Source organism: Anolis carolinensis, chromosome 3, assembly GCF_035594765.1.
Source record: "Anolis carolinensis isolate JA03-04 chromosome 3, rAnoCar3.1.pri, whole genome shotgun sequence".
Lineage (NCBI taxonomy): Eukaryota > Metazoa > Chordata > Lepidosauria > Squamata > Dactyloidae > Anolis > Anolis carolinensis.
The window spans coordinates 112,695,559-112,718,199 of record NC_085843.1 but is presented as its reverse complement, the minus strand read 5'-3'; the positions used below and the strand labels follow the sequence as shown (position 1 = coordinate 112,718,199).

The 22,641-nt window shown below is 41.2% G+C and overlaps 2 protein-coding genes across 2 annotated transcripts; one reads left to right on the top strand and one right to left on the bottom strand.

Annotated features, from left to right (window-relative positions):
• Window positions 1-4,655: 4,655 nt before the first annotated feature.
• Window positions 4,656-8,422, bottom strand: mrpl30 (mitochondrial ribosomal protein L30). The gene is made up of 5 exons (XM_008123547.3): window positions 8,277-8,422; window positions 7,124-7,207; window positions 6,425-6,571; window positions 4,927-5,000; window positions 4,656-4,838 (listed from the first exon to the last, which is right to left on the bottom strand). Exons 1-5 carry the CDS (start codon window positions 8,337-8,339, stop codon window positions 4,700-4,702), a joined length of 507 nt encoding a protein of 168 aa, XP_008121754.3. The 5' UTR covers window positions 8,340-8,422; the 3' UTR covers window positions 4,656-4,699.
• Window positions 8,423-8,640: 218 nt separating this feature from the next.
• Window positions 8,641-21,181, top strand: mitd1 (microtubule interacting and trafficking domain containing 1). The gene is made up of 7 exons (XM_003229459.4): window positions 8,641-8,774; window positions 10,953-11,054; window positions 11,835-11,971; window positions 12,266-12,352; window positions 15,538-15,653; window positions 16,467-16,527; window positions 16,610-21,181. Exons 1-7 carry the CDS (start codon window positions 8,654-8,656, stop codon window positions 16,703-16,705), a joined length of 720 nt encoding a protein of 239 aa, XP_003229507.1. The 5' UTR covers window positions 8,641-8,653; the 3' UTR covers window positions 16,706-21,181.
• The last annotated feature ends 1,460 nt before the right edge of the window (window positions 21,182-22,641 follow it).

Here is a 22,641-nt window from a genome sequence, read left to right as displayed (position 1 = left end):
AAGCAATTAAGATACAATTACATTTAAGATGTATCGTAGCAGCCATAAAATACAAATGAGTTAGTCAACATTCCAATGGGTTTTTTTTTAAGTGTCCTAGTCCTCCTCCTCCTGGCCAGTATTCTTATTTTATTTACTTATCTGCAGTTGCCTACAAACTCATTAATAACATAAGCTTTGAATATGCCAAGAGACTGTATTAATGCTGACTACTTCCACCGATGTGTAATGAACCTAAACTTTGCAATACAACAATCAAAAGGAATTATAGTTTCATTTGCCTCAGATATAATAACCCTGGGAAAGGGTTGACCTCTTTGGAGATTTGGTTGGACAATTCCAGAAGTAAACCAGCTTGCCTGAACATATTAATGCCTTCCTAATCCAAATGACAGACGTGATCTTGAGATGAGAAAAACATATACTGGAAAAAGGTTGTAAGAGTATTTCAGTTATTTTTCTGACACAGTATAAAAGCATGTTCTGGTCATAAAGAAGGAACAGTACATATTGTGAGACACCCATTTGCTACAACATAAATATAAAATAAGTTTCAATATAATTACATACTGCATCAAGGGGATCCTGGAATAAACTGAGATTGGAAGTAAATAGTATTCAAATAAGGCCTCCAATGAGGATCTCAGAAGTCATGGAACAATAGTTGGAAGAGACCACAAGGCTTTTGAGTCCAATCCCCTTCTGCTATGCAGGAATATAGAATCAAGGCATCCCCAACAGATGGCTACTCAGTCTCTGCTTAAAAAACTCCAGATAACTGTCGAACAGCTGTAAGGAAGTTCTCTGTAATGTTTAGAGGGACTGTTTCTTCTGCAATTTGAATCCATTGTTCTCTATCCAAGTCTCCAGAGCAGCAGAAAAACATGGCTATGATGTCCCCATTTGAAGTTTTTTTTTTTCCTGAGTTAAACACACCCAGCTCCCTCAGCCGTTCCTCAGAGGCCTTGGTTTTCAAACTTTTTACCATTTTGGTCACCATCCTCTGGACCTATTCCAGAGCTTGTCAATATCCTTATTGACTTGTGATGCCCAGAACTGGACAAAGTAGCCAAGTGAGGTCTGATCAAAACAGAATAGATTGAAACTATAACTTTCCTTGATCTAGACATTATATTCCTATTAATGCAGCCTAGAATCTCATTGGCTTTTTAGTGTAGCGCATATTAAGTTAGCTTACTAAATACTTTTGCTTCAACTATTTTATCTTCTGTTTTTGTCTATAACTGTAAACATGGAAGCCTCTCGTACAGGGCAATCTGTTCCAGGAGTCTTAAGATGCTTACAGAATTATTTTACTGAAAAGACCAGTATAAACCAGTTTTTCTAAAAAGTGGCTTGGTCCTCCACATACAGCTTCTCCTCTATAGTGAACCGCCAAAAGGCTAAACGGAGGGCTGCACAAACACAGCAAGGACCAAGTACGGAGAGCACAATAATCCCAAATAAACAGCTCAAGGGGAGGTCACAGGGGCTTACATGTCTTTACACTAATGCTCAGAGCATGGGAAATAAGCAAGACGAACTCCAACTCCTAGCACAGCACCACACATACGATGTCATAGGCATCACTGAAACCTGGTGGGATGACTCCCATCACTGGAATTTAACCATTGAGGGCTATAACCTCTTTCACAGAAATAGAACAAAGGGGAGAGGAGTGGGAGTAGCTTTATATGTCAAAAACAGTTACGTTGCAGAAGAAATGCAAGACTGTAATCCGGGAAACCAGCTTGAAAGCATCTGGATAAGAATCAAGGGAACCGGGACTCAAAAAGATCTTGTCGTGGGTGTCTACTACAGACCTCCGAGTCAGGATGAAGGACTTGATGAAGCCTTCTGTCAACAGCTGACCAAACAGGCACAAAGAAGAGATATAGTAGTCATGGGCGATTTCAATTATCCCGATATCTGCTGGAAAACAAATTCAGCCAAGAGTACAAAGTCCAACAAATTCCTCACTTGCCTTGCAGATAATTTTATGGTCCAGAAGGTAAAAGAGGCAACAAGGGGATCAGCAACTCTTGATCTAATCTTAACAAATGTGGAAGACCTGATCAATACAGTTGAAATGGTTGGATCCTTAGGGGCAAGTGACCATGTGCTCCTGCATTTTGCAATACAAAGGAATGCTGAAACTAAGACAAGTCAAACACGCATTCTGGACTTTAAGAGAGCTGACTTCCAAAAAATGAAGGAATTACTGAGCGGCATTCCATATTAAAAAACAAGGGAGTTAAGGATGGATGGGAGTTTTTCAAAAGTGAAATACTCAAGGCACAAATGCAAACAGTGCCAACAAAGAAGAAAAATAAGACAAGTGCAAAGAAGCCAGAATGGATGTCCAAAGAACTTCTAACTGAGCTAAAGCACAAGAAGTGGAAAAGGGGAGAAATCACCAAAGAAGAATTCAAACGTATAGCCAACACCTGTAGGGAAAAGGTTCGCAAGGCTAAAGCGCAAAATGAGCTCAGGCTTGCCAGGGACATAAAAAACAACAAAAAAGGCTTTTTTGCTTACGTTGGTAGAAAAAGGAAGAAAAAGGAGGCGATAGGGCCATTGCAAGGAGAAGATGGGGTGATGGCGACAGGGGACAGGGAAAAGGCAGAACTACTTAATGCCTTCTTTGCCTCGGTCTTCTCACAAAAAGAAAGCCATCTTCAACCTCAGCAACATGGAATGGACGAAGGATTGGGGGAAATCCAACCCCAAATAGGGAAACAAGTTGTCCAGGAACACCTGGCCACTCTAAACGAATTCAAGTCCCCAGGGCCAGATCAGCTACATCCAAGAGTATTGAAGGAATTAGCGGAAGTTATTTCAGAACCACTAGCAATTATCTTCGAGAGTTCTTGGAAAACGGGAGAAGTCCCAGCAGATTGGAGGGCGAATGTGGTCCCTATCTTCAAGAAGGGAAAAAAGAACGACCCAAACAATTACCGTCCGGTCAGCCTCACATCAATACCAGGCAAAATTCTGAAAAAGATCATTAAGGAAGCGGTCTGCGAACACTTAGAAACAAATGCGGTCATTGCTAATAGTCAACACGGATTTACCAAAAACAAGTCATGCCAGACTAATCTGATCTCTTTTTTCGATAGAGTTACGAGTTGGGTCGATACAGGGAATGCTGTGGATGTAGCGTACCTGGATTTCAGTAAGGCCTTCGACAAAGTCCCCCACGACCTTCTGGCAAACAAACTAGTAAAATGTGGGCTAGACAAAACTACGGTTAGGTGGATCTGTAATTGGCTAAGCGAACGAACCCAAAGGGTGCTCACCAATGCGTCATCTTCATCATGGAAAGAAGTGACAAGTGGAGTGCCGCAGGGCTCTGTCCTGGGCCCGGTTCTGTTCAACATCTTTATTAACAACTTAGACGAAGGGTTAGAAGGCACGATCATCAAATTTGCAGACGACACAAAACTGGGAGGGATAGCTAACACTCCAGAAGACAGGAGCAGAATTCAAAACGATCTTGACAGACTAGAGAGATGGGCCAAAACTAACAAAATGAAGTTCAACAGGGACAAATGCAAGATACTTCACTTCGGAAGAAAAAATGGAAATCAAAGATACAGAATGGGGGACGCCTGGCTTGACAGCAGTGTGTGCGAAAAAGACCTTGGAGTCCTCGTGGACAACAAGTTAAACATGAGCCAACAATGTGATGCAGCAGCTAAAAAAGCCAACGGGATTCTGGCCTGCATCAATAGGGGAATAGCGTCTAGATCCAGGGAAGTTATGCTCCCCCTCTATTCTGCCCTGGTCAGACCACACCTGGAATACTGTGTCCAATTTTGGGCACCACAGTTGAAGGGAGATGTTGACAAGCTGGAAAGCGTCCAGAGGAGGGCGACTAAAATGATTAAGGGTCTGGAGAACAAGCTCTATGAGGAGCAGCTTAAAGAGCTGGGCATGTTTAGCCTGCAGAAGAGAAGGCTGAGAGGAGACATGATAGCCATGTACAAATACGTGAAGGGAAGTCATAGGGAGGAGGGAGCAAGCTTGTTTTCTGCTGCCCTGCAGACTAGGACACGGAACAATGGCTTCAAACTACAGGAAAGGAGATTCCACCTGAACATCAGGAAGAACTTCCTCACTGTGAGAGCTGTTCGACAGTGGAACTCTCTCCCCGGGGCCGTGGTGGAGGCTCCTTCTTTGGAGGCTTTTAAGCAGAGGCTGGATGGCCATCTGTCGGGGGTGCTTTGAATGCGATTTCCTGCTTCTTAGCAGGGGGTTGGACTGGATGGCCCATGTAGTCTCTTCCAACTCTACTATTCTATGATTCTATGAATACCACAAAAGCAGCACACAGCACCGAAGGTACTTTTTCTTAACACAGGGGAAAGCATGCAAAGAGATGTATGCAGTAAAAAGTCCTCATAATGTTACAATGCCAAAGTTCTTCAGCCCAGTAAGAGTACAGGAAATGTTCCCAGCAAAAATAAGAGTCTGTAGTACCACTTCACTACTATAATGTATATAGTAATCAAACTGGAAAAGCAAGGACTATTTGTACATCCAGAGTTATGTGAGATAAAACAATTATTTTCTCGTATTACTTCTTGTTATATTTGGCAAAGCAAATGATTAAGATCCTGAGAATCATTTTAAAGATAATCACACTAATCAACTTGTGGTTTAACATTATATTTATTGTATAAGAGGTCAGTACACATTAAGAAGAATCGATTGCTTTCTGTTCCACTGGTTTGAGACGACGACGAATGATTAGTTCACCTGTGCTACTGTTAAAGTATGTATCAGCCATTTCCTCTTCGGTTGGAATTCCATGGGGCAGCTTTAATGGCTGTATGCTACAACCAGGAGGGAAAAGAAGATACTTCAAAATTACATTTTGCAAAAAATATTTCAGAATTATGCTGTCTAGAAGAATTAACAAACCGTATTAGGTGCTTGATGACTTTCAATTGGTCATTCACAGAAGGGATGTTTTTGTGCACTCTGGGTTCATATCTCTGTAGATAAACGTAAGTTATTTTTAAAAATTCAGTTTAAATATGATCCACACACAAAGAGGTATGATTAATATATAAATGTAAAATGAGTAAGGTGTATAGAGCACTGCTTCTGAAACTGTGGGTCCTGACCCCAAACAGGATTGCCTCAGCTCAATGTTGGGGTTATGAAAAGGTTTCTGAACACCACCCATTTACTCCAATATGTCAGCAACAACAGATTTGTGTAGTAATTACAGTGGACTCTGCAGAAAATGCTTCAGCAGTTCTCCACAAAAAAGAAAATCAGCCTATTTAGTGAGCCTTGCAAGTCCTGATTTGTTATTTGTAAATGCTTGATCTTTACATCTATTTTATATACCTATATACTTGGGGTGACGTAAACATTTCTTGGGCGGAAAGGGGTCACGAGTGGAAAAAGTTTAAGAAACTCTCATATAGACAATTAAAATTAACAAATTTAATAAAAATAACACTGTAGGACCCCTGTATCTATAGGACTGATGTCCAAAGTTTCGTTTTTCCACATTTGACAAAATATCCCCTCTAGCCATTTTCTAGGTTCTTCAGCATGACTCTGCGGTATTCGTGGGCCAGAAGTCTTTCATTTTAATAAGGTTCACTATTATCTCTGGTTTTGCTCATCCTTAGAAAGTCCAGAAATACATCGAGTATCAGCAGTTTCACTAATCTTATGTTCACACAGCAGCCTTAGGCTCTGGGGGAAGCTCCTTTCCCAAGAGAAACAGAGGAGGAATTTAGTTACTCTCTCCTCCATGAGGCAGGAAGGGGAACAGCATGCACATTATTATCAGTCTCAGTGTGTTTGCTGTTATCTGTGGGAAAACCTGGAATGTATTTCTTCTGGATACAGAGGTTGTACAGAAAATAAATATATGCTCCTCTGTATTTATCTGAAAGCTTACATCATGACAGAGAAGAATAAAACAGAAAGTTTCTGTTGGTGTAAAAGATTTAAGCCCTGGTGATGCATTTTACCTCACACCTCATGTAGCCCTTTAGGGCAAAGAATATGCCCTTCCCTACTTTAGCCTATCAAAAGAATTGCAAGGTCAACTGGTGTTGAAATTAACTATCATTATAGTCACTAAGAGGTGGAACGGATGCACACCCCCACCAACCTTGTACATACAGCCATCCAAACAAATCTCTTGTCCCCTGAGATGGGAATGCTGCTCTGTCAATTGAACTATACAACATTATAAACTAGTGTAAGACTGTAATCCAGTGAATATTTACTAAAATATAGTTAAAAACTAATATGGGGGAAGTTGCTGATGAATGAATACATATGCATGAAACTGAGCACTGTGAGTTAAATGTCAAAGGCAGAAGAAAATCCCCTAAATGATTTTCCAGGAGTGAAACAGAAGGGCAAACAAAATTGCCAGCAAATTACATACCCTTCCCAATCCAAGAACTCTAATCATATCCTTTTCCCAATAGGGGCGCCTTCTACCACTTTTAATCCTGGTTACGAGGTGTAATTTATGAGGCTGCTCTGGATCGCCTCCGTATTTTTCATGATCACCAGGTCGTGGCTGAAATACCTACATTGAACAAAAGGAAGACATCAATTACATCATTACTACCAGCTAATACAATATATAGATTAAAATTAGTAGTCTCCTAAGTAGCAACAATGACAAGACAAGCACTGGATGCCAAGGCCTGAAATGCATAGTTGTCTTGAATCATTCATAGAAGGAGACAGGGAATCCAGATGTTGCTGTACTCAACTTCCTAATCTCCCTAGATTTCTTTCTACTTCTTCTTCCACCTTTGTTCTTAACACTGAAAACATATTAAGGAAGAAAACACAAGAATGACTTCACAAATGCCTTCTGCTAGGCATCTCAATCCCTTATTTGACAGCACATTCATATTATGGAGCTAGGACTCCAAATACAGATTCAGGTATCTGCATAAAGAACTGCAGTCCCTCTCTGTCACATTTGTTTTGACATATGTCTGAGATTTAATTCTGAGTAAATGTGTAGAAATATACCATGAAACTGCAGATGTAACTTTATACATGGCATTTGTGAGCTTTAAGGAGAGTGATATAGAACGAATGCAATATTTGTCAACACAAGGCTTACCCAGTCAGGAATTCTTGACTTCGTGAATTTCTGCCTAATCCAGACCTGCCAAGTGACAAGCTCTACTCTGCTTCCTGCAAGACTCTAGGCAAGAGAAAACCAAAATGTAAGATAACATTATATTTATCCAAACTATCCTTTCTTGGGGTTGCTGTGAGTTTTCAGGGTTGTATGGTCATGTTCCAGAAGCATAGTTTCGCCCACATCTATGGCAGGCATCCTCAGAGGTGTGAGGTCTGTTGGCAACTAGGCAAGTAAGGTTTATATATCTGTGGAAAATCCAAGTTGGGAGAAAGAACTCATGTCTGTTTGAGGAAGGTGTGAATGTTTCAACTGGCCAGCTTGATTAACATTGAATAGCCTTGCAGCTCCAAGGTCTGGCTGATTCCTGCCTGTGGGAATCCTTTGTTGTGAGGTCATAGCTGGCCCTAATTGAGTCATGTCTGGGATTCCCCTGTTCTGTGAGAGCTGTTCTTTATTTACAGTCCTGATTTTAGTTTTTTTTTAATACTGGTAGCCAGATTTTGTTCATTTTCGTGGTTTCCTCCTTTCTGTTGAAATTGTCCACATGCTTGTGGATTTCAGTGGCATCTCTGTGTAGTCAGACATGTTGGTTGTTGGAGTGGTCAAGCATTTCTATGTTCACAAATAATATGCTGTGTCCAGGTTGGTTCATCAAGTGCTCTGCTATGGCTGATTTCTCTGGTTGAGTTACTCTGCCGTGCCTTTCACGTTCCTTGATTCGTGTTTGGGCAATGCTGCGTTTGGTGGTCCCTATGTAGACTTGTCCACAGCTGCATGGTATACAGTAGACTCCTGCAGAGGTGAGAGGACTCCTGCAAGGCCATTAAAGCCTAATCAATTGCAATATTCACACTTGCCTCAAACAGAGTTCTTTCTCCCACCCTGGACATTCCACAGATATATGAACCCCACTTGCCTAGTTTCCAACAGACCTCACAACCTCTGAGGACGCCTGCCATTGATGCGGGAGCAATGCCAGGAAAGAATACTTCTGGAACATGGCAACCCAGTGATTCCAGCCATGAAAGCCTTCGACAACACATTATCCTTTCTTACACCGTCTAGTTACAGGGTTAAACTATATACACGTTGAACTCCAGATCTTTTGCTGCATGAGGCCGCTTCTCACCTGCCAGTTAAGAGACGAACTCCTCCACACAGTCCGATCCCACAGCGATCTCAACGCCGCCATTTTGAACCGAATGTGACGTCAGGATCGTCGCCCGGTCGTCTACGCAACGGTCGTCTACGCTCCACTCTGACCATCCAATCACAGACGGGTCAAAGAGTACTCGGAAGTTAGATACATTGAAAATAGTCATAGTCTATAAGGTCTTAGGTCTATGGGGAAGCCTCCCGCCGGCTCCGTGAGTTGCCTTGAAGTTTCCAATTCCCAGAAGTCACGTGGCCCGCGGAAGGCGGGGATTCCGGGGATGATTGACGCATCCGCCTCCCGGCTGATCCGCCCGCCTTGGGGAGGCTTCACAGGGGTCCTTGTGCCCGGCGATGGCGGATCCCGCGGTGTCGGTGCTGAAGCGGGCGGTGGAGCTGGATGAGGCCTCCCGCTTCCAGGAGTCGCTGGTTTGCTACCAGGAAGGCATCGCGCTCCTCTTGCAAGTGCTCAAAGGTAGGCGCGGGCGTTTGTTTCCGGATATGACACCCGCAGTGCTATTCGAAGAGGGTTGTTTTGCGTGAGGAATGCAGTTGGACCCCTCTTGGACTGCCATTACTCAATGCTGTGGGGTCCTGAGAGTTAAAGCGGGGTCCAGCTGTGTTAATTCTACAATGCAGATGCACCCAGCGTCCCAACCTCTTTGGGCAAAGCAGTGCTATTTGAAGAGGGTTGCTTTGCGTTTTTCGGGCTGAATGGCCATCTTCCAGAAGCATTCTTTCCTGACGTTTCGCCTGCATCTGTGGCAGGCGTCCTCAGAGGTAATGAGATGTGTTGGAAACTAGTCAAGTGGGTTTATAAATCTGTGGAATGTCCACAGAGTGGGGGAAAGAACTTTTGTCTTTTTGAGGCAGGTGTGAATGCTGCAATTGGCCACCTTGATTAGCATTGAATAGCCTTTCAGCTTCAAGGTCTGGCTGCTCACTGCAGCCAGACCTTGAACAACACTCAGAAAAAAGAGGAATTCCAGACATGACTCAATCAGGGCCAGCTAACACCTCCCAACAAAGGATTCCCCCAGGCAGGAAGAAGCCAGACCTTGAAGCTGCAAGGCTATTCAATGCTAACCAAGGTGGCCAATTGAAACATTCACACCTGCCTCAAACAGACAGTTCTTTCTACCACACTGAACAGCTATATAAACTGCAATTGCCTAGTTTCCAACCTACCTCACAACCTCTGGGGATGCCTGCCACAGATGCAGACAAAACGTCAGGAGAGAATGCTTCTGGAACATGGCCATACAGCCCAGAAAACTCACAGCAGCAACTCATGGAAGCCTTTTACAACGCTATTTGAAGAGCTGGTGGCCCCTGCACTCTGGGCCCTGGACCACTTGCCAATCCTCCAGGGAGACCTTCCAGGAAGTAATTGTGACCCACAGCCACCAATATGGACCAGGCCACGGGTTTTTGCAGCCCCCTCCCTCTCCCCTCTACTATTCACCAGCCATGCCTCTGCAGCTGCTGGGTCAGTAACGAAGGGAAGGGTGTGTCTAGAATTAATGGAGTTTGGCACCATTTTAGCTGCTTGGTTCAATGCTATGGAATCCTGGGATTAGAATTTTTACCAGATCTTTAGCCTTCCCTGTCAAAGAGGACAAGTGTCTCACAAAACGACAACTCCTTGTAGTCCCTGACCATGAATCCCTAAGAGGAGTGTCTTAAAGAGCTGGTTATGTTTAGGCTGCAGAAGAGAAGGTTGACAGGAGACATGATTGCTATGTATACATATGTGAAAGGGTGTCATAAGGAGGAAGGAGCAGGCTTGTTTTCTGCTGCCCTGGAAACTAGGACTCAGAGTTCAAATGGATTCAAATTACAGGAGAGGAGATTCCACCTGAACATTAGGAAGAACTTTTAAATTTGTTTTATTTAAGTGTATAAATGACATACAGAATATAAAAGAAAACAAAAAAAGTCAAATACACATAATACAGATGTGCCATTCCACCGAACCCCACACTCATGAACTACCACCCTTTAAGACGATCTTCCTGACCGTTCAGCAGTGGAACTCTCTGCCTCAGAGTGTGATAGAAGCTTCTTCCTTGGAGGCTTTTAAACAGGCTGGGTGGCCATCTGTCCTTTGTGCTTTTTCTACATGGCAGGGGGTTGGACTGGATGGTCCGTGTGGTCTCTTCCAACCTTAGGATTCTTAAAGGTTACCTTTAAGCCACTACAACTATATGTGATTATGATGAAGGGTTTCTTGAGATGAAATGGTCAGATGTGAATGGAGGGTATACCAGTGCATATGGTCCATGGATGATAGCACTTTCCTCCACTAGAATTTGCTAACCTTGGAAGAAAAAAGAGCTACTTGTGTTTTAGGAAATACAGAAAATATATTACATTTGGAATTTTATTTTGTAAGGATTCAAGAGGACACAAGTGTTGTGCTGAATTGTTGCAAGTTACCGGGGTTTGTATCTGAATACACTATAAATTTTGATTGGTTAAAGCCTAGGAGTTAGCTGTGCCCTGCCATTTATTCTGTGAACTGTTATCATTGCTACATGAGAGTCAGTACCTTTGTTGCATACACACTGGTCCAAATGAAATAGGAGAAGTGGGACTGATGAAAAGAAACAAGGATTTTGTTCTTTTTCATGGGGTTTACATTCTTTTTCAGTTACAAAGGATGAGAGGAAAAAGGCTCATTATAGGGACAAGATAACACATTACATGAACAGAGCTGAAGACATCAAAGAATATCTTAAGAAAGAGAAAGAAGGTAAGAAGTGTTGGATATGGCAACCTTCTCAAGCTCTTCTATTTAATGTGTTGTCTGTTTATAATGTGTTATTTCCTTAAGTGTATGTCTTTTTTGGTTTGTAGCTTTCTTAGTTCTTTGTACTTGAAGCGATGGGAGGGGCTGCAGATCGTGTGACTGGTTCATTGATGGTTTGGAATGCAGTTTAAAAGGATGACAGTTGAGGCTTGAGTATATTTGAGTACAGAAGCCAGTGTTAGAAGTTAGAAGTCAGTTGGAGAACAGAAGCCAGTGTTAGAAGTCGGTTGAGTTCCTTGGAAGTAGACTGTTATAAAAGAGAGCTGTACCGAGCAATATAGTTTTTGTAGAGACTGTTAAAGACTATAAGTTAAAGATACAAACCGAAACGTTTTTAAAGCTTAAACTGACAAGAAATGTGCCTGTATATTTAAATATATGAAGTTGTGAGTAAAATAAACTTGTCATTTTAAAGAAGTCTATTTGAATCTTCTGTCAGCCGAGTGCGTGGAATAGGAACAAGACATTTACACGCCCAGTGATCTTTCATTACCCAATAAACTAAAGGAACACTCCTGAAACTCTGTTACCCAATACGTTATGATCCTAACAGGTCATAATTCTCAATAGGTCATGATCCTAACAGGTCATAATCAAATAATCCAATAAGAAGCTATAATGTAGGTGTCCTTTATTGCAGTCATAGATTATTTCATGGAAACTCTTTTTTTTTTACTTTAAATGTACCATGCATGGTTTTGAAAGTTTTTTTTTAAATTTCAGATGGAAAATACCACAAACAAATTAAAATAGAAGAAAATACCAAAGGTTTTAGTTACGAAAAGCTATTCCAAGAATATCTTAGTGAAACTGTTACAGAAGTTTGGGTTGAGGATCCATACATTAGACATGTCCACCAGGTAAGGCAATGTAGAGTCAAATTGTCAAAAGACTTTGTTGTTTTCTCTCTCTGAAATGTGTTCTTATTTGCTGTCAAGTCAGTTTTGTAAATGAGAAACCTGAGTCCCGATCAGCAGCCTTTCTCAGCTCTTGCAAACTCAAGGCTGTGGCTTCCTTAATTGACTTAACCCATTTGTGTGTGGATGTGTTATTTTCCTACTGCCTTTCACTTTACTGATGTTTATAATGTTTTCTGGTGAATTATGACATCTCATTATTGACCAAAAACTTACCCTATTTTCAATTGCTTACAGTTATACAACTTCTTGCGATTCTGTGAAATGCTTGTTAAGGGACGATGCAAAGTGAAAAGAATACATCTTCTTACCTCTCACGATGAAGTAAGTCTGTGCACTGAAGATGCAATCCTGTATCCATTTGCTAGGCACAGCAGTTCTCAAAGTGTGTGGGCTCTGCAAAGCATACTGAGACACTGTGCAGTTCCTTCCTCATCCCCCTCTCCCTCCAAGCTTTCCCTACTCTTTCTTGCTCCTCCCCCTGCTCCAAAAGCCTTTTTTCCTCACCTTCTTCGCCCCAAAAACCATTTTTCCTTTGCCTAGCTTACCCCCACAAGCTTTTTTTCTCACCTCCTTCACTGCCCAGATCCTTTCCCTCTTGCCTTCCTTGCTTCCAAAACCCTTTTCCCCTCTCATCACTCAGGGGATGCTTTGATTATGCTTTTCCCACAGCAGAAGGCAGTTGAACTAAATGGCCCATGGGGTTTCTGCTAATAATAATAATAATAATAATAATAATAATAATAATAATAATAACAACAACAACATCATCCTCATTATTTAAAAGGCTAGGTGGCCCTCTGTTGGAGTTGCTTTGTGCTTTTCTTGTATGGCAGAAGGGGGTTGGACTGGATGCCCCCTAGGGTTTCTCCTATTACTATTATTATTACAACAATGCCTGAATGGCCATCTATTGGGGGTGCTTTGATTGTGTTTTTCCTGCATGGCAGAAGGAGGTTGGACTGGATGGCCCCTGAGGTCTTCCACTGAAAAACTGTTATGTTTATGTTGGTCTAAAAATTCATCCATGCCTGATATATATACATTACATTATACAAAGTCTCATTTATCCAACATAAATGGGCCAGCAGAATGCTGGATAAGTGAAAATGTTGGATAATAAGTAAGAACTAAGAAAAAGCCTATTAAACATCAAATTACATTATGATTTTACAAATTAAGCACCAAAACATCATGTTTTACAACAAATCAGGTCTGTAGCCAGGGTTTTTTTTAGGGGTTCAACCCCTCCCCCCCCACCCCCGAAATTTTCAGGTAAAAAAAAACCTGGTTTACTCATGAATTTTAACTGGTTAACCAAATCCCCATGCTAAGTCTATGAGACGCAAAAAATTAAGAGTCCCTCCAGGCACTATCTCAAGCAGATATTGACAGGTCTGAACCCGGGGGGCGGGTGGGTCGGTCAGGGGTTCAACCCCCCCCCCTGAAATTTTCAAAACCCCTCCCAAATTTTTTTTCTGGCTACAGCCCTGCAACAAATCAACAGAAAAAGCAGTTCAATACATGGTAACGTTATGTAGTAATTACTGTATTTACAAATTTAGCACCAAAACATTGCAATGTATTGAAAACATTGACTACAAAAACATTGACTACTGAAAGGCCGATTGCATTGGATAATACAGAACGTTGAATAAGTGGAGGTTGGATAAGCAAGACTCTACTGTATATATTAAATATGTATATATAATACACTAGCTGTGCCCGGCCACGCATTGCTGTGGCCAAGTATGGTGGTATGGGAAATAAAGTATTGAGGAATTGGTGGTAGTTAAGGTAAAGGGTAAAGGTTTTTCCCTGTCATTAAGTCCAGTCATGTCTGACTCTGGGGGTTGGTGCTCATCTCCATTTCTAAGCCGAAGAGCTGGCGTTGTCCGTAGACTCCTCCAAGGTCATGTGGCATGACTGCATGGAGCGCTGTTACCTTCCCGCCAGAGCAGTACCTATTCATCTACTTTCATTTGCATGTTTTTAAACTTTAGGGTTGGGAGAAGGTGGGGCTAATAGTGGGGGCTCTGTCTGTTCCCCCAATTCAAACCTGTGACCTTTTGATCCGGAAGTTCAGCAGCTCAGCGGTTTAACACGCTGCGCCATCAGGGGATATTATTTCGTCAAGGTTGTAAATATACAATATTTCTGATTTTTTTTTGTCTGTTGGAGGCAAGTATGAATGCTGCAATTAGGGAAAATGATTATTATTTATTCATTGGCTACATTTATATGCCACCCTTCTCACCCCAAAGGGGACTCAGAGCAACTTACAAATTAAATTTACATACAATATTATATTATTAGCAGAAACAGTCCAGATTCAAGCACAAAGTAAAACGAAATCAGACATACTCAGGGAGCAGTTTCCTTCAGTGCTGCTGTTGCAGTGGACAGAAAGAAACGGTCAGCTTGGTGGCAGTTGGCCCTTTATATGCGCAGAAAGAGTTCTAGAAGTTTCTGAAAGTTCTGCGTATGAGACCCATGTATGTGATTTTGTGGTATGTGATATCACAAAAAGGGTGCATAATGTCCCGTGATGAATTAGACCAGGTAATGTGTTAGATATGAATTAAGAGAAAGACTTTGTAAACAACCATTACTAGATTCCACCTTTGACCAGGCTTAATGTTCTATATATATTGGGATGATCCACACCTAGAAGTCTATGTCTACTCTTCTCCAAACCCTTGAAGGCTGCACACACCTTCTGTGTCTCCTATTCCCATGCCCTGGGTACAATTGGCACTTTGGGCCAAAAACTGGAGGCACGACACTTGCCTACGGCAAAGCCTGAGAGCTGCAGACAGGCAGCATTTGTCCTACTCCTGCTCTATAATCATTAGCAGCAGCTGTACCATTTCAGAACATGGTTGTTGCATTTTCTTGCCAGAAATGCCAAAGATTCAGCCTGGCAACCTCTGTATGAAAAACATGTGTATACCTTTGAGTTCTAGTTTTATCTTTTTTTCAGGCCAATCAATAGCACACATTGGTGGGATATGAACGTTGGGTGGACCTGTGTAGAAGGCTATGTTTAAATAAGTAATTAATAACGGGCAGAGGTTTTTGTCCCCATGTTATATTTTTAGTCTTCCTCGTCCCTCCTATTGAAGCCTGTCTCTTGCTTGGGAAATATAGCTATGCTAAAGATCCATTTCATCCTTCTTGAACTGACACCACTCTGTGGATTTTTTTGGGATGTCCAAGTTTAATGACAGAATTAAAATTCTCTGCCAGAGAACCCTATTGTTCTTTCCTGACCTTTAGCAGTAAATTCTTGGTATTTCAGAAATCTACAAAGAGATGGTAATACACAGTGTACTTTTATAACATGCTTTGTGGATCTGGGCTATAAATGCTTATTCTTACAGTAAATTTGCAATCATCAATGTGAAAATAGCAAATTGGGCTTTTAATCAAAAGAAGTCTGTCCATAACTCTGTCTATGCTCTGACTATTTTCAGTTTAATTTGAAAAACATGTATGAACTTTAATAGGGCAACGGAAGGACTCAACAGATAAACAGCTTAGAAGAAATTCGACAGTCCCTGGAGGATTTTGGTGTAACACTGGATGTATCATATTCTTCTTCTATACATGATCGAGAGATTAGGTTGGTGAAACATGCGGAAAAATGACAAGTTCTTAACATTAGTTTATGTGTTTAACATTATTTGATAAGTGTGGTTTGGAAACCTACTGTTGCCTACTTCTGCTCTTGCCAAGATTCAGACCTGTACAGTATATATCAATATCCACTTCCATTTATTGTTCAAATTAATATTTGTCCCTCCTTCTTTTCTGTTGTCGATCAAAACCGGTTCCACTTCTTGCAGCAGGCAAAACACCTTTATGCACTTATTAGGCTATTAGGGCAAGTGACTTTTCATATCCAGTGGGTGTGCCCCATGATCCCTTCACCCTTTGGGTCTTCTCTGAAACATCTGCTACATATAAATTATCAATATGGGAGAGTGGAGCAATTTGGACTCTTGTCCTTCTTGTAAAAAGAGAAGATCCAGTAAATGTATTAATGAGAATACAACTAATGCAATCATGATACATACAATTGAAGGTATAATTGTAGAGATTGAAACTAGCAACTTTATCATTGATTATTGATGTATTAATACATTTCTTCTTGTCATTATGTAACATATTTAATCTCTTCTTATACTTAACAACAATCCTGTGGGTAATTGCTGCCTTCATTTGACAGATGGGGCATTGTGCTTGAATGTGCCTGCTTTTATTGCTTAGTAATAGAAAGCTTGGTTTCTCAAATAAACATCTAGAATTTTGCATATATGGCATTGGCTCATATATTAGTTAACTTTATTATTCACATTAGTAAACTGTTATGAAATCAATACATTTCAAATATTGATGAGTTGTAAATTTAAAAAATATCTTTTGAAATGAACAGATTCAACAATGGATGGACGATTAAAATTGGAAGAGGCCTTGATTATTTTAAGAAACCGCAGGTGAGGATTGCTGTTTATTTAATCTTTGAGTAAACCTGTGTTCCTGAATCGTATGTTTATCCAAATCCTTTGTCTTCCACAGGGCCGTTTTTGCCTTGGATACTGTGACTTTGATTTGAGGCCATGTCATGAAACTACTGTGGATATTTTTCATATTAAGCATACGAAGAAAACATGATTCCTATTCCAACCACTCTTACTCCTTTTGTGAGCTATTTTGTCTACTGTGCACTTTTGTAAATAAATTAAACCTTTTGTTATTTTTTTAAAATTACAGTTTTTCAGTCCAGCTAATATCTCTAAGACTTGGGGGGAGCAGTGTTTACAATTACAGAGGATTCCATGTTCTTAAAATACCAGTTAGTCATTCCTAAACATGGCTGAATTCAAAAAAAAAAAGTATCAAGGGCCACACACACATTCCTGAAAAGCTTCAAAGAAACCTCTAGAATCATCCACAAACATATCACAAAGTCTGAGGACTCCAGGGCTATTGCTTTAAAAAGCTAAACAAAACAAAAATTATTCCAAATCCAATCCTTTAGGGTTCACCATAGACTTAACTATAGTCTTACGAATATTTCAGAACAAAACTATTAAGAAACTATAGCCATGTATTATATCAGTGGTTCTCAACCTGTGGGTCCCCAGATGTTTTGTCCTTCAACTCCCAGAAATCCTAACAGCTGGTAAACTGTTGGGCCAAAACACCTGGGGACCCACAGGTTGAGAACCACTGTATTTTATAGATATCCACCAGATACCCCTGTCGTTTGGCAAAGTATAGGGTTGCAGCCACTGTTGGCAACTACTGAAATTACAAGGGAGCTCTGAGGGCAGTCAGGCAGCAATCCCTTCTGTCACAATTACCTACCAATATCATTCTCCAACACCAGAATCTCTCCTAGGAACCACAATATAATGGTGTACAGTATATGCAACATAAAATTCTTGAGTCTAGATAACCAGGTTGAGAGCATCTGGATAAGAATTAAGGAACAAGGGCTGAAAAAGATGTAGTTGTGGGGGTCGACTATGGACCTCCAGGCAGACTGAAGAACTGAATGAAGCCTTACTTGACCAGATGACCAAACATGTAGAGCCTCTGTATGGAGAAGGTAATGAAATGCTAACGGGAAAAGGAAAAGGCAGAGCTAGAGCTGCTCAACACTTTCTTTATGTCAGTCTTTTCCCAAAAGCAGATTTGTGTTCAACCTGACCAGTATGAAGTTGAAGAGGTAATAGGGGAAATGCAACCCAACACAGGCAAAGAAGTAGTCCAGGCTCCTCTAAATGAATTGAAGTCTCCAGGGCGAAATGAACTACATCCAAGAGTATTGAAGGAACTTTATTAATGACTTAGATGAAGGTTGAGTGGGCATGCTTATCAAGTTTGCAGATGACACCAAATTAGGAGGGATAGCGAATACTCCAGGGGACAGGATCAGAATTCAAAATGCCCTCAACAGATTAGAGAGCTGGGCCAAAACTAACAAAATGAATTTCAAAAAGGACAAATGTAAGATACTACATTTAGGCAGATAAAATAAAATTCAAAGATATAAAATGGATGATGCCTGGCTCGACATCAGTCCAAAAGGAGTATAGTATCTAGATCGAAGAAAGTCATGGTGCCTCTCTATTTTGCTTTGGTTAGTCCTCACCTGGAAAACGATGTCCAATTCTGGGCACCACAGTTCAAAAGAGATATTTGCAAGCTGTAAGGTGTCTGGGGAAAGACAACTAAAATGCCTTGGGTGTGGTGGAAGTTCCTTTCTTAGAAGCTTTTAAAGAGAGTCTGGATGGCCATCTGTCAGGTGTACTTTCATTGTGCCTTTTCTGCATGGCAAGGAGTTGGACTAGATGGCCCATATGGTCCCTTCCAATTTTATGATTCTATAAACAATGTGTACTGTGCACTGAAGCTGCAATCCCATATCCGTTGGCTAGAGCATATTTTCCTCCAGACTCTGAGGGCCTTGTGAGTAGACATGTAGGAGATTGCGTGAAAAGATCTCTTCTTCGCATTATGCTGAATCGGTTAAAGTGAAAGTAATCCCACATGACAAAAGTATATATGTGTGTGTGTTTGTGTATCTGAGGATATTTTATTGATTCTTACAATTCATGGCAGATATAGTAATAAATATGCATTTTATATATAAATTCTATCTTTTTCCTGTTTGCTATGTTTAAAGAAACAGTGTCGTTTAAAAAAAAAACTGAAGTAGAGAAGCAAGATCCGGAGACTCTGTCCTACTGTCACTAGTGATAGTTTGCTATGGGGTTAAAAACTGACTTATTAACGTCATTAAGCTGGACAGTGGCCACACATGGGTCTCCTGCTCCTGTGCAGCACACCTTGGGATCCTTCTAGAGCTCTAGCCCCAATCTCCCCACTCGCACAAAGGGCTGGCTGCTTCCAAGCCAGCAGTTCCATGGCCAGCAAAGCAGCAGCGTGTCAGGATACATGGCAGGAAGAATGGGTCATTCACAGATGACCAGAAAGGAGGACAGGTAAGCAACCTGTCCTCCTTTGTGGTCACTGAGAATCACAGGCATGGGTGACGAGCAAGCTACCAACCTGAGGGGGTGATTGCACATGAAAAGAGAACTGCCCTTTCTTTTCTGGAGGATTTTCATAGGGATGGCCTTCATTTGTTAATTGTTTGATCACCAATGTTCATTTTTGATATGTATTGCTTCCGTAGTATTTGGTCTTTGATATGTTTTGAAGAAAGTAAAGTATGATATCACTTAGGCATTTCTATTGACTCTGCTTTTGAATGAATTTTGAACTGTCCACATCCATTTGCATCCTCTCTGATGTTTCTCCCAAGAGTTTCACCAACATATCAATTACACTGGGGAACACACATTTTGGTGCCTCAAAAGTTAGTCCTGTTTCTTAGTATATTTCACATGCAGATTCAAAAAAACGGTTTCAGTTTTCCTCTCTCAGCTTTCTTTTTGGAGACAGAGAACATATGTCATCTACCAGTCACCATCTGCTTGTCCATAGAAAATCATGGTAACCATAGCTATGGCTGAATATATACTGCCATATAAAATCCAGATTATCTGCTTCAAACTGGATTCTATGGCAGTGTAGACTCAGCTAATCCAGTTCAAACCAGATAATGTGGATTATCTGATTTGATAATCGGATGATATGGCAGTGTAGATCCAGCCTATGAAACTAGAGCTGATGCAGTCTATCCAATGCAGCTCCGTAGAGAGCTGGACAGGGGGAGTGTGTCCCTGTTGGTTCTCTTAGACATCTCAGCGGCTTTCAATACCATCGACCATGGTATCCTTCTGGGACGGCTCTCCGGGATGGGCCTTGGGGTTACTGCTCTCCAGTGGCTCCAGTCCTTCCTGGAGGGTCGCACCCAGATGGTGAAGCTGGGGGACACCTGCTCGGACCCCTGGCCTTTGACCTGTGGGGTCCTGCAAGGTTCCATTCTGTCCCCCATGCTTTTTAATATCTACATGAAACCGCTGGGAGAGGTCATCCGGGGTTTTGGAGTTCGGTGCCATCTCTACGCAGATGACACACAACTCTACTACTCTTTTCCACCTACCTCCAAGGAAGCCCCTCGGATCCTAGACCAGTGCCTGGCCGCTGTAATGGGTTGGATGAGGGCCAACAAGCTGAAACTTAATCCTGACAAGACAGAGGTCCTCCAGGTCAGTCGTGCGACTGATCGGGGTATAGGGTGGCTACCTGTGCTTGACGGGGTCACACTCCCCCTGAAGGCACAGGTCCGCAGCTTGGGGGTCCTCCTGGACTCATCGCTGTCACTTGATGCTCAGGTGTCGGCGGTGGCCGGGAGGGCCTTTGCACAGCTAAAGCTAGTGCGCCAACTGCGACCGTACCTCGAGAAGTCTTACTTGACCATGGTGGTCCATGCTCTGGTTACCTCAAGGATGGATTACTGTAATGCACTCTGTGGGGCTGCCCTTGAAGACGGTCCGGAAACTGCAGTTGGTACAACGGTCGGCAGCTAGGTTACTAACTGGAGCTGCTTACAGGGAGCGGTCAACCCCCCTGTTCAAGCAGCTCCACTGGCTGCCGATAATTTTCCAGGCCCAATTCAAGGTGCAGGTTATTACCTATCAAGCTCTAAACGGTTCGGGACCTGTTATCTTCGTGACCGCGTCGTCCCCTATGAACCCACCCGATCGCTGAGATCCTCCGGGGAGGCCCTCCTCTCACTTCCACCCTCCTCACAACTGCGTTTGGTAGGGACGAGAGAGAGGGCCTTCTCGGCCGTGGCTCCCCGACTCTGGAACTCCCTCCCCAGGAAGATTAGGTTGGCTCCCTCTCTACCTTCCTTCAGGAAGCAACTAAAGACTTGGATGTTTCGGCAGGCCTTTGGAGATAGTCATTAATTAATCAGCCCCAGTGGGTTTTTAATAATTTATCCTGTTTTTATTACGGTCTTACCATTTATGTGTTTTAAATGAAATTTTTATCTTGCATTGTTGCTTATATTGATATATTGTATTATTGTTTTATCTTTTTATATTGTGATTTATTGTGTTGTTTATATTTTGTTGTTATGTTGTTTGGGCCACTGCCCCATGTAAGCCGCCCCGAGTCCCCGTGGGGAGATGGTGGCGGGATATAAATAAAGTTTTATTATTATTATTGTTATTATTATTATTATAATCTTCTGAATGGGTATCCCAAATAACCTTAGGTACAGACCTAAAATCCAAGAAACCAAGACATCTGTTTTTTGGCTGGGCTATATTATCATCTCTCTTGTGTGTTCCTTTAGCTCAGTGGTTCTCACGCTGGGGTCCCCAGATGTTCTTTGCCTACAACGCCGAGAAATCCCAGCCAGTTTACTAGCTGCCTGATTTCAAGTGTCATCTGTGATACGATTAGTTTGGCGTCTATCAGTTTTTCTCTTAGTCACCTTCTAATCCATATTCTTTTAAAAGATGGCTTTCCATATTTGTCAATTGAATTGTCATCTCTCCTATTTCCTCCAGCAATTTATGATTATGTCTCCTGTTTATAAAGGTGCAGCTGCAGATCCTCTCCATGTTCTGCTTTTGAGGTATTTGTCAATTTAATTTAGCTCTTCCTTGTCTTCCTTCCTTCTTTTTCACCTTCTTCCATTTTGTCTTTCATCTTCCTCTCAGTCTTCTTCTTCCTACTTTCTTTCAACTTCATTTTCACTCTTTCAACCTTGTTCACTTTTTTACTTCTTCCCCTCTTCTTGAATGTGGAGAGAAAACAGAAGACCCATACTTCTCAAAAAAAAGTCTAACAATTGAAAATTTAAAAATGCTGAGAAGGATTATATATACAGTAGAGTCACACTTTTCCAACATAAACGGGCTGGCAGAACGTTGGATAAGCAAAAATGTTGGATAGTAAGGAGGGAAAAAGCCTATTAAACGGCAAATTACATTATGATTTTACAAATTAAGCACCAAAAACATTATGTTTTACAACAAATCAACAGGAAAAGCAGTCCAAAACATGGTAACGTTATGTAGTAATTACTGTATTTTCGAATTTAGCATCAAAACATCTCATTATATTGAAAACATTGACTACAAAAACATTGGCTACTAACAAATTGACTACAAATAAAGATAGAATTGGAAAAAATTAACTTACAGTAGCAAGATTGTCAGAAATTAAATCCATAAAAAATTCAATCCTTGCTGCCTAGAGAAACAGCTGTGGCAAACTGGAGGCAAAATGCATTGGATAATCCAGAACGTTGGATAAGTGAATGTTGGATAAGTGAGACTCTGCTGTATATAGTAATGATACTAATAATAATAATAAGAGTAGAGTAAAAATAAAAGTGTCACCCTCCAGTAGAGAATGTTTCTCAGAGAAATTGCAAAAAGTAAAAAATTAAAGAGTAGGGATATATGTATGCATGAGCGTGTGTGTATTCGCAAAAGAAAATAAGAAGACCACAAATATTATAAATACTTTAGTTTAATATGAATCATCAAAAGATGTTAATAAACTGAAAAAATATTTACAAATACAAAAACAGGAAAATAACCCAATGCAAATAATAACAATACTGATAAGTAGTATAATAAAATTAAACTAAAAAGAATTTTTTTGAAGAG

What these genes read in the sequence shown, in the direction of transcription:
- mitd1 (XM_003229459.4), top strand. Translation starts at nt 8,654, where the DNA reads ATGGCGGATCCCGCGGTGTCGGTGCTGAAGCGGGCGGTGGAGCTGGAT. An exon ending in ATACATGATCGAGAGATTAG is followed by an intron (nt 15,654 to 16,466) that starts GTTGGTGAAACA and finishes TGAAATGAACAG; the next exon opens with ATTCAACAATGGATGGACGA. An exon ending in ATTATTTTAAGAAACCGCAG is followed by an intron (nt 16,528 to 16,609) that starts GTGAGGATTGCT and finishes TGTCTTCCACAG; the next exon opens with GGCCGTTTTTGCCTTGGATA.
- mrpl30 (XM_008123547.3), bottom strand. Translation starts at nt 8,339, where the DNA reads ATGGCGGCGTTGAGATCGCTGTGGGATCGGACTGTGTGGAGGAGTTCG. An exon ending in GTTCGTCTCTTAACTGGCAG is followed by an intron (nt 7,208 to 8,276) that starts GTGAGAAGCGGC and finishes TCTCTTGCCTAG; the next exon opens with AGTCTTGCAGGAAGCAGAGT. An exon ending in GAGTTCTTGGATTGGGAAGG is followed by an intron (nt 5,001 to 6,424) that starts GTATGTAATTTG and finishes GTTTATCTACAG; the next exon opens with AGATATGAACCCAGAGTGCA.